We start from the raw sequence: 12,383 nt of genomic DNA on the forward strand, positions 1-12,383 counted from the left end.
AGTATAAAATATGCAAGAATCTGTGGTTGAAGTGTCTTAAAAAAGTAGTTGTACTGTGCCAGGTTTCAAGGAATTCTTTCAACATGGGGCAAAGCTGTGCCCACCTCCTTCTAGTAAGATTTATGGTGTACAAACAATTAATTAATCCGTGTGCTTCTTTAACATGGAAGTGAAACTGTTTGCAAATGTTTAAAAAGCAGTGATACTGAGCACCGCCATGGTGCCTCTCCCCCCCCACCCCCGCAACGTCTATATGATCAGGCCTCTCCTGCAGTGAATGTATTGTATTGTATGTCTTTATTTATATAGCGCCATTAATATACATAGCGCTTCACAGCAGTATTACACGACAATCATATAAATAACAAATAATATAAGTAACAGGTCATGGGAATAAGTGCTTCAGACATAAAAGTAAGAATGCCATTCTGCAGTCCACGCTCAGAACTCACACACTGCCCAGCATCGCCCTGTGTGGCGGCGCTACGTGGCAGGTCTCTGGGCCACGGCTGCAGGGCAAAGGGAGAGAAACTTTTCAATGAGGGGGGGTAAGGATGGGTTAACCCACTCCCTCAAATCTTGCGACACATCACAGGCTGCAGCCCGGCAACACAGTCACCCTATCGCCCTCTGCAGTAAAGCCATAAACATGACTCAGTGCATGTGAGACACATTGTTAATCTTAGTCCTTTTTTTTATGAGGGCCATTAAGCGTGTCCCTGGCGCTTAAGAGGTTAAGCAGCCAGCCAGCAGCTGCGCTGGTTTTAATAAGAGTGTTAGCTTCATGGGATGGGTGATGTATTACAGGGTGAAACCGTCCACAGTAAGAAAAACAAAAACAGGAATAAGGAGCTGATCCTGCTAATTCCTGACACAGACTTTTTTTGCACCCATGCAAGCACGAAGAATGATTCATGGCGTTAGGGTTTCACACAGGGCTTATTCACTTTAACTAGTTTATATATGGTAACTAGCACTTAAAGCAGCAGGCGGCAGTGGCACTGAACGCCATCTTTTAGCATTGCATTTAAAAAAATTTTTTTTTCACTTTAAGCAACCTCTTTTGCTCTTTCCAACAATGCCTCAATTTGACGAATCTGGAAATATAAGATTTTGAAATATGAAGTGCCCAGTAGAGTAAAATGGAGCCCATTATAATCTAAAGCAGGGGTTCGCAAAGTTTTGGCCCTGCGCCCCCTGCCTGCTCAGCCCCAGTGCTCGCGCCCCCCCCTACCTGGTATCCAGCGTCATGACGCCACGGGGAAGAGCGCAGCACCTCTGTAATCGCTGAGCCCCCAAATTAATTCTCGCGCCCGCTGGTCGGAAACGCCCTCTGGATTTATGGGGGGTGGGGGTGCTGCTGTTACAGAGGCCCCGCGCTCTTCAGCACAAGGCCTTTGTAACTTACTTACCTGAATCCAGCCGGCTTCCGGTGACGCGGCATCATTTGATGCCTGTCGCCATGACAACATGACTGGGGGTCACGTCACATGACATTGCATGACCCTGCAGCCTCATTTGACGCCAGATTAAAGGTAAGAGGGGTTGTGACACTGGGGTAGAGAAGACAGGGGGGCACCTCAGAAAGTTTGCGCATCCCTGGTCTAAAGGTTACCATGGTAACCTCAGACACTACAGATGAAGAAAATCGTGATTTTTTTTTTTTTATATAATTCCCCCATAACGAGGAGGACATGTTCTGGGGGACAGAACTAACGTTATATGATTAAACTCGTATAGTTTTCTGGGCAGAGTTGCTGCTTGAACTCAACAAAATACACATTGAGGGGTTAATAATTAGAGTCTGCCAGCTGCAAAACGTGGGCAAAAGAATCTCACCAGATGTATCAAAGGAAAAACGACCCAATCAGAATCCCTTTCTCCGGTGCGCACGGTATGATGCCGGTGTTGCTGTGGTTGTGCTGCAGTTTTGCAGTTGGGAGACTTTGGTACATAGACATGTAAGACCTAGATCCATAAAAGATTTAGCACGCCTCAGCTCCCATTCATATAAAGCTTAGCACTCTTTTGTGGATCTGCTCCTAAGTGCCGTCATACTATATCTAAGTTTAAATACATTTAAATGTCTCTGTATCTTCAGACTGAGTGCAGTGCTTCCACGTTTCTGAAATATGTCAAAATCTTGTGATACCCATTAACGGACTAATAGGTGTTATAACACATGAAGAAGAGACCTGTGAGGTTTGGAAAACACACTCTCTCTCTCATTTTGCCATAAGGAAGAGAAACAAGCAAGGTAAAAAGGAGAACCAAGGTTCACCTCCGTTTAAACCCTTACTGTAAGCTATTTAGGGAAGGATTTTCCCCTTCTCACTGTTATCATGATGAGCATGAAGCTCATGACTTTGTATACTGCATATATCTGTATTTTCAAAAATAGATTTACTAGAAATTTTCAGTTTAAACGTTCAATCAAACTTGTTCGTGACTTTTAGAACTTTTTCAATATTAGCAGACTTGCTGATATAACTGTGAGTCTCTCTGGGGAGAGAAAATGTTGCAAGTACCGCGTGTTTGTTAAATTAAATGGTGATTCTCTGACTAGGCCCCCAAACTTGTTCACTTATAGCTCCTTGTCCAACCAGGTGGTTTGCCGATGGAGACTATATGACAATTGCACAATGCAGAATAAGTCCTTTATTCCAATGGAACAGCCCCACCTTGTGGAGACATGTTGGCGTGCACTCTAGCACCGGAAGTGCGGCATTAACAGATGTTCAGGGGTTTTACTGCTCCCAGCACAATGAATTTGGCCTGCAAGATGTTGGATGGGACCCTTGTGTCTTGGAAAGGCTGCTGACCTCCAACATAGAGAAAGAAATGCCCCGGCTCAAGCATCCACTGGTCAGTCCACACAGCTCGCTGCTCGGGCAGGACCGAGAAAGAAACCTTCACAGCACTGCTCACCGGGACCCTCACTCGTTGAGTGCCCACCAACTGCCAGCGGGGAGTGGGCACGGAGGCATCAGACCAGCTCATGTACACCTGTACCACCTGCAGAGAGGGCACACAGGTTCAGCTCCTGACAGATCTGGAATGTAATGCAATGTTGCCCAACTCCCTTAGGCTGCGCTTATAGTGACAGCGACGTCGCGTCAAAACAAATGCATTGCCGCTATCGCATGCGCTTCTAGTAAGTGCGACGTCTTTGTTGCGATCGCTGGAAGTCATCTTAATTTGATTTTTCCAGCAACCGCAGCCTGACGTCACCGTCGCCGGCACTAAGCGCAGCCTTAGACTCAAAGGAGATAAGTGCAGATTCCAGAGGTGACAGACAGGGGAGGGACAACCACATGGAGAAAAGGGGACAGAGACAGAAGTGCAGTGACTCAAAAGTCTTCTGCCAGAAGGAGCAGAGAGGGAACATAGACAGTGGTGAGTGACAAAGAAAAAGGGACAGCTACTGAGGGAAGAAGTGTAAGGGTCACAGACAGATGACAGAAGGGACAATCATTATAAGAGGAAAGGTGACACAGGGAGACTGACAACAGATGACATGCAGTGTTTTAATGTGAGGCTTCAGTTAATCCCTTCAATGACAGAAATCCCTCAGACACAGGTTCAGCATAGTTTTGGGTGCAATATGTCTGTTGTTTGACCTTCCAAATATCATTTTAATGCTTACTTTGGCACTACCAGCCTTCCTCTGATAAAAACATTCGTTTTTTGCCTAAGGAATAATTGTGTGTGTTTTTTTTTTTTTAAAGGCTGAATATTTTAAAAGTGCTTTGATGTCTCACAATGTGCAGCTTTTACAGATGTAGATCCCATATAAAACTGCCAGTGTCGATGATGTAACCCGACCACTCATGTCCCCTTCTCACCTCCTCCCCAGTCCTCGGACCGGAATTCGTCACCTGCACTGACAGCTGGACGGTCTCACACAAGGTCAGGGAGCTGTGTATCACTACCAGGTTGGTGTATTGAAACGTCGTGTAAGAAAGCCCATAGCCAAAGGGGTAGAGAGGTGCCTGGTCCCCGTAATACCGGTACGTCCGCCCTTGCATGGTGTAGTTCTCCATGGCGGGCACCTACGGAGAAAGAAACTCTGAAATGCAGGCTTTCGCGCCTCTCTGCTGGATATGTTCTGCTAACATCGAGGCGAAAGGGCTGCAATTCTGAGGCAAAATAATCTGCTTCACGTGTATCAAACAAGAAGCTTAATGATTTAAATGGGATTTTTTCCTTCAACACATATATGCTTCACCTTCACTGCTCCTGTTCACTAAGCCAGCATGGACAGGGTTAACATCATGAGGAAAAGACAGACACAAGTTCATAGGCCTGGATATCACCAGCTGCTGCCACTTGTTGTGGGATTCTGTTTGCTGTGCAGCTGATTTCACTTCACCTCAGACGCTCTTCTAAATAACACCTGAGTCGCTGCAAAGCAGCCAAAGGGTGTCAGCCATTTGCTGATGTTACAGCTGCTCTGTTATTGGTCTGGGCTCTGGGGTAATTTGCATCTTCACACATTACCTGCTCTCACAGCTCAAGCTCCACACAATCCCACTTACTTCTTCCCCAACGCCAACTCCATCAATTAATACGCAGCTATCCGACACACAGCAACCTTCTCACCCCTCTGTACCTTGTTTCCACTTACCCTTACTTATAGATTGTAAGCTCTCTGGGGCAGGGCCCTCCTTACCTAATGTAACAATGTGTGTTAATGTTTTTGTCCTCCAACCCTATTATACAGCACTACGGAGTATGTTGGCGTATTAGAAATAATATGATAATAATGATAATAATAATATGGTGCCCCAAAATTGCACCACGTTTGCATTGATATTTATGTTGCATGGTGTTCTTACTCATTAACCCTTTTGCTCCCAGAGGGGGATGCAATGCATTGGGTTAAACACAGTGCTGCCCACCCAAGATTTCCGTTTTGGTTCGGATCTAAAGTCACCATGTTAAATATATATATTAGCCCTCTGGTTGCCCATGTTGTATTGTGTGCCAGGTGCATAATAGATCTGTCTCACCTGCCCTATCCCAGCTGGCCATGTGGCTGGCAGTCTGCCTGCCGGGTTCACCCCGTCCGCGCCCATTAGGGTCTTAGCAATGGCAATGCCCGCAGCCTGTGCAGGGAAGAAGCATTCCAGGATGGCATGTACCCCGTCACTGCCCCGGGCCCATGCAATGTCCAGGGGTCCAGCATTGAATAGCAGCAGAATAACAGGACGTCCTGAGGCTAGGGGATTACATAACATCATTAATATTGTTATATGTATGTATACAGTATATGTGTGTATATGTGTGTATATATATATATATATATATATATATATATATATATATATATATATATATATATATAGCAAATGGAAATATTACTGTATGCTCATTTGCATGCCTTAGACAGGTCTGCAACCCCGCCTTTCACCATTATCACCCAGCACACAGCAGTGCTTCCACTGCAGCAAGGGATTCTGGGAAATGACATGCAAATGAGCACACAGTGCCACCCTTTGCTTCAAAACCATTCAACATGGTTCCCCTATAATAGGCTTAAGCTTGCTGCATGGTCACAGCTTTGAGTACAGCCAGGGTTAAGATGCATAACCAGTAAACCCACCCACAGACAGCCGTTTCGACCTTAATGGGTCTCTTCAGTGTGGGGTTGGTTATACTGCTATGCAAAAATGAAGTAAGGATAGGTTTTACCATACTTAGTTAAGGTATGGTGGGTAAAAAAGTGGCAAAAACCCTCCACAGCAAAGCATATAGCAAATGGAAATATATATATATATATATATATATATATATATATATATATGCAAATATAGCTGTATGCTCATCTGCATGTCTTAGGCAGGTCTGCAACCCCGCCTTCCCCCATTATCACCCAGCATACAGCACTTCCACTGCAGCAAGGGATTCTGGGAAATGACATGCAAATGAGCACACAGTGTCACATTTTGCCTCAATAACCATTTTTAACATGGTTCCCTATAGGCTTAAGCTTGCTGCATGGTCACAGCTTTGAGCACAGCCAGGGTTAAGGTGCATACCCAGAAAACCACCCACAGACAGCTGTTTCGACCTTGATGGGTCTCATCAGTGTGGGGTTGATTTTACTGGGAATGCAAGAGAGGCTATGGGATAGGCTAAACCATAATACTGAGTTAAGTTATGGTGAGTAAAAAAAGTGACAGAAACCCTCCACAGGAAAGCAAATATGCAAATATATATATATATATCTGCGCAAGAGATATGGAAAAGAAAAAGGGAAAAAACATAGGGTAGTAAGTTCTGAATATCTTCAGCACTTAGATGGTATGATATGCACTCACAGTTAGAAAGACAAATAAATGCCTTTATCCTCAATGGGATCAGGAACTCTGCTCGATATACACACACACACACACACACACACACACACACACACACACACACACACACACACACACACACACACACACACACACACACACACACACACACACACACACACACACACACACACACACACACACTCACACACACTCACACACACACACTCACACACACTCACACACACTACAATACTGCTGGTGATATGTTTTTTTTTGTCTTCTTCTGCAAATCAAACAGCACCAATTCTTGAAAGACACCAATTTCTTTAGTACAGTTTCCTGTCATTGATTCATTTCTTGCATCCGTATCATATGCTGCAGAGTGGAACTGGAAGATCTTCAGACATAATGTGTATACGAGTCTCACAAGTCTGTGACTTACCAGAGGCCACAGCATCTTTCAGGAGGTCAGCCTGGTGGCCAGGTAAGGAGAGGTCCCTGCGGTCCTTACCTTCTGTCTCTACGGTCACACCTGCCAGGTACAACACGTTACTAAGTTAGTGACACAAATAACACACACAGTCATACAGTAACACACAGACATACAGTAACCCACACAGACATACAGAAACACACACCTTCATACAGTAACACACACCGTCATGCAGTAACACTCAGTCATACAGTAACACTCAGTCATACAGTAACACTCACAGTCACAGTAACACTCACAGTCACAGTCACAGTAACACTCACAGTCATACAGTAACACTCACAGTCATACAGTAACACTCACAGTCATACAGTAACACTCACAGTCACGTTCACAGTCATACAGTAACACACACAGTCATACAGTAACACACACCGTCATGCAGTAACACTCAGTCATACAGTAACACTCAGTCATACAGTAACACTCACAGTCACAGTAACACTCACAGTCACAGTCACAGTAACACTCACAGTCATACAGTAACACTCACAGTCATACAGTAACACTCACAGTCATACAGTAACACTCACAGTCACGTTCACAGTCATACAGTAACACTCACAGTCATACAGTAACATTCACAGTCACGTTCACAGTCATACAGTAACACTCACAGTCATACAGTAACACTCAGTCATACAGTAATGCTCACAGTCATACAGTAACGCTCACAGTCATACAGTAACGCTCACAGTCATACAGTAACACTCACAGTCATACAGTAACACTCACAGTCATACAGTAACACTCAGTCATACAGTAACGCTCACAGTCATACAGTAACGCTCACAGTCATACAGTAACACTCACAGTCATACAGTAACACTCACAGTCATACAGTAACACTCAGTCATACAGTAACACTCAGTCATACAGTAACACTCACAGTCATATAGTAACACTCAGTCATACAGTAACACTCAGTCATACAGTAACACTCACAGTCATACAGTAACACTCACTGACATGATGTAAAATTCCCAGTAATTATGTAAAATTCACAGTAACACTGAGTGTAACACTCACAGCAATACAGTAACACTCAGAATACTACTTACAGTAAGTAATACAGTTACACTCACAGTCATACAGTAACGCTCAGTCATACAGTAACACACAGACATACAGTAACGCTCAGTCATACAGTAACGCTCACAGTCATACAGTAACACTCACAGTCATACTCAGTCATACAGTAACACCCAGTCATACAGTAACACTCACAGTCATACAGTAACACCCAGTCATACAGTAACACTCACTGACATGATGTAAAATTCCCAGTAATTATGTAAAATTCACAGTAACAGTAATACTGAGTGTAACACTCACACCAATACAGTAACACTCAGAATACTACTTACAGTAAGTAATACAGTAACACTCACAGTCATACAGTAACTCAGTCATACAGTAACACTCAGACATGATGTAAAATTCACAGTAACACTAATACTGAGTGTAACACTCACAGCAATACAGTAACACTCAGAATACTAATTACAGTAAGTAATACAGTAACACAGCAATACTCACACTACCACTCACAATAACACACAGTAACACTCACAGTATCAGGCACATTAACACAATTACACTCAACAGTATCACTGACATTAACACAGTAATACTCACAGTAACACTCACTGTCATACAGTAATATTCACTCATTAACTGCCAGATAGGCCAGCAGGAGCCATCTCAAATTCTCATGCCTGATGGGCGCACAGCACCATCTAGTGGTTGTTTCCTTTTTCTTTAATCATTTTTATATTTGACTAACTGATATACCCGGCGTTGCCCGGGATGTAATTTTTTTTGGGGGGGAGGGGGGGGGGGGATGGGGAGGGGGGGGGCGGGCAACAGGGTTGGGCTTCCCCCTCTTGACAGCTAGATGGGTGACTGAGTTGATTGAGTGGGTGGTTGAGTGGGTGGGTGGGTGACTGAGTTGATTGAGTGGGTGGGTGGGTGACTGAGTTGATTGAGTGGGTGGGTGGGTGACTGAGTTGATTGAGTGGGTGGGTGGGTGACTGAGTTGATTGAGTGGGTGGGTGGGTGACTGAGTTGATTGAGTGGGTGGGTGGGTGACTGAGTTGATTGAGTGGGTGGGTGGGTGACTGTTGATTGAGTGGGTGGGTGGGTGACCTTGACTGGGTGGGTGGGTGGGATGACTGGGTGGGTGACTGGGTGGGTGGGTGACAGTTGATTGAGTGGGTGGGTGACTGAGTTGATTGATTGAGTGGGTGGGTGACTGAGTTGATTGAGTGGGTGACTGAGTTGATTGAGTGGGTGACTGAGTTGACTGGGTGGGCGGGTGACTGGGTGGGCGGGTGACTGGGTGGGCGGGTGACTGGGTGGGCGGGTGACTGGGTGGGCGGGTGACTGGGTGGGCGGGTGAGTGGGTGAGTGGGTGGGTGGGTGGTTGAGTGACTGAGTGGGTGGGTGACTGGGTGGGTGAGTGGGTGAGTGGGTGGGTGACTGGGTGAGTGAGTGGGTGAGTGGGTGACTGAGTGGGTGGGTGACTGAGTGGGTGGGTGACTGAGTGGGTGGGTGACTGAGTGGGTGACTAAGTGAGTGGGTGGGTGACTGAGTGGGTGGGTGACTGAGTGGGTGGGTGACTGAGTGGGTGACTGAGTGGGTGGGTGGGTGACTGAGTGGGTGGGTGAGTGAGTGACAGGGTGGGTGGGTGAGTGACAGGGTGGGTGAGTGAGTGACAGGGTGGGTGAGTGAGTGACAGGGTGGGTGGGTGAGTGACAGGGTGGGTGGGTGAGTGACAGGGTGGGTGGGTGAGTGACAGGGTGGGTGGGTGAGTGAGTGACAGGGTGGGTGAGTGAGTGACAGGGTGGGTGAGTGAGTGACAGGGTGGGTGGGTGAGTGACAGGGTGGGTGGGTGAGTGAGTGACACTTGACAGGGTGGGTGGGTGAGTGAGTGACTTAAGTGAGTGACAGGGTGGGTGGGTGAGTGAGTTACAGGGTGGGTGGGTGAGTGAGTGACAGGGTGGGTGGGTGAGTGAGTGACAGGGTTGAGTGACAGGGTTGAGTGACAGGGTTGAGTGACAGGGTGGGTGGGTGACAGAGTGGGTGGGTGAGTGAGTAACAGGGTGGGTGGGTAACAGGGTGGGTGACAGGGTGGGTGGGTGGGTGACAGGGTGGGTGACAGGGTGGGTGGGTGGGTGACAGGGTGGGTGGGTGAGTGACAGGGTGGGTGAGTGAGTGACAGGGAGGGTGGGTGAGTGACAGGGAGGGTAGGTGAGTGAGTGAGTGACAGGGTGGGTGGTGGGTGAGTGAGTGACCGGGTGGGTGGGTGAGTGAGTGACAGGGTGGGTAGGTGAGTGAGTGACAGGGTGGGTGGGTGAGTGACAGGGTGAGTGGGTGACAGGGTGGGTGGGTGAGTGACAGGGTAGGTGGGTGAGTGACAGGGTGGGTGGGTGAGTGACAGGGTGGGTGAGTGAGTGACGGGTGAGTGAGTGACAGGGTGGGTGGGTGAGTGAGTGACAGGGTGGGTGGGTGGTTGGTTGACTTTGACTGGGTGACAGTGGGTTGGTGGGAGACAGTGGGTGGGTGACAGTGGGTGACTTACCTTGACCGGGTGGTGGTTCCTGGCGGCAGACGGTTCCCCTCCTGGCACTGATATCCCCTTGGCATCTGGCTGGGGCAGGAGGTGGGTTCGGGAAGTTGGCGGGGGGGGGGGGGGGAGGCTGGGGCAGGAGGCCCGCACCAGGCTTCGCCTTAGTTCCTCGTTGGGAGCGAGGGGGGAGGAGCCTGGAGTTGGCGCAGGAGGGCCGCACCGCGCTTCCCCTCCGTCCGGGAGCCGGTGCAGCCGGCGTCGGGAGGACAGTGAGCCGCCCGAGGAGCGTGAGCAGCCGCGCGTGCGTGCACCGCCAGGCCACTGGATGGGTTGGAACACGCAGGTGACATGGGGGCACCGGGGAAAGGGAGGGGGGGACCGACACAGGGGGCAGTGGGGGGAGTGACACCCGGGGGCAGGGGGGGCAATATCCGGTGGTGGTGATACCCGGGGGCAGTGGGACTCAGCGGGAGACAGAACAGGAGGGAGAGGGAGAAGAGAGTGGCCTGGCGGTGGTGCGAGGGTGGGGTTGATACCCGGGGGCAGGGGGACTCAGCGGGAGACAGGAGGGAGAGGGAGAAGAAGAGAGTGGCCAGGCGAGGCTGAGACGCTCCGGTGAGGAGGTGCTGTGCCTTGCACGGGAGAGGCGGAGAGAGCCGGAGGAGCGCTCTCGGGGATGGGGAGCTGGGGGAGCGGCCTATGTGAGGGGAGAGCCGCAGAGAGCGTGCTCTGTGTGGGAGAGGGGGGGGGGGGGAGCGCCGGGGAAGGGTGAGAGTCGGGGAGGGTGAGAGCCGTGGGAAGGGAGCGGTGTGTGTGAGGTAGAGCGCCGGGGAAGGGTGAAAATCGGGAGGATGTGAGAGCCGGGGAAGGGAGCGGCCTGTGGGAGGAGATAGCAGGAGAGAGCGTGTTCTGGGGGGCCAATGAGAGCCGTGGGGGGGCGGGACACAGTGGGGAGGGGGGGGGGCAGACACACGGGCCAATGAGAGCCATGGGAGGGCGGACGGACCGACGAACCAAGCAAATGGTCTCCAGACACTCTCAAACAAGATTTTTGATTATATAGATATAGATAAAATAGAAGTTATATTTATAAAAATATCAATGTATCAATATTATTTAAATATCAATTAAATGCAATGTTCAAATTTAAAACTCATATCTAATTCTATTTATAACCCAGTTTAAATATAAATTTGTGTAGGAGTCCTATCTCTGTGAAACTACATTTGCGGAAATATTCACGTGCAGTTACGATCCTGTATATGCTCCACTTATTATATGAATATGTTGGCCTATTAAGCATCAGCCATTTTATTTTAACCCTTTAAACACGTCACTAAGGTCGGGCACCTTCACTGGTGTTTTTGTTTTGGACTTTTGAAGAAGAAAAAATTCAAACTTTCATGCAAACGTTTTTCCGTTTGCAATCTCAAAAGGCCACCCAGTTTATATTGCGCAAAAAACCCCACTAAAAAAACTGCACCCCTCCCATATAAAAATAACAAAAAATAAACAAATTTGTGGGTGAGACTTTCTTAGGTTTTGACTCAAATTAGGTTATCGTGGTCCTATGTGGGACTGACCCTATTATCCGTTATTCCTGTCACTAGGTCACTTTAAGTGGAATCCAAGTAATTTTTAAGGATGCAAAATGGGCTACCTCTCCCCCCCCTCCCCAATTACCCCCCACCTCCCCAATCCCCCCCAACCTCCCCAATCCCCCCCACACACTTTCACTTTGGTTTGAGCCATGCACACATACCAGTCCCAAGGCACACAACGGTAATGTCGACAGACTGGACCAATGTCTTGACCTCAGCAGGGGAGTACTTGCCACACTGAGCATCACTGCATCCTGCAGCAAAACGAACATTCACAGGAAGCATTGCAAGACCGGCTCTGAAAAAGAATGCAATAATAACACAGCCATTCACATGTACTAGTGTCAGGGACAGGAGGGCACGGTGAATATCATCAAGAACAAACAGAATTTATTTTTACAACCTGGGTTTTA

At 48.0% G+C, this 12,383-nt stretch overlaps 1 protein-coding gene across 2 annotated transcripts in view; it reads right to left on the reverse strand.

The window, feature by feature from the left end:
- Window positions 1-366: 366 nt before the first annotated feature.
- Window positions 367-12,383, reverse strand: part of LOC142497136 (uncharacterized) — a 34,134-nt gene continuing 22,117 nt past the window's right edge. For both annotated transcript variants that reach the window (XM_075604549.1, XM_075604550.1), the window contains exons 11-15: window positions 12,132-12,268; window positions 6,748-6,837; window positions 5,013-5,221; window positions 3,846-4,052; window positions 367-3,015 (exon numbers count right to left, since the gene is read on the reverse strand). In XM_075604549.1, coding sequence (XP_075460664.1) covers window positions 2,728-3,015; window positions 3,846-4,052; window positions 5,013-5,221; window positions 6,748-6,837; window positions 12,132-12,268 — 931 coding nt within the window. In that variant the 3' untranslated portion in view covers window positions 367-2,727. The remainder of the gene's footprint in view (window positions 3,016-3,845; window positions 4,053-5,012; window positions 5,222-6,747; window positions 6,838-12,131; window positions 12,269-12,383) is intronic.

Source organism: Ascaphus truei, chromosome 6 (genome assembly GCF_040206685.1).
Source record: "Ascaphus truei isolate aAscTru1 chromosome 6, aAscTru1.hap1, whole genome shotgun sequence".
Classification (NCBI taxonomy): Eukaryota; Metazoa; Chordata; class Amphibia; order Anura; family Ascaphidae; genus Ascaphus; species Ascaphus truei.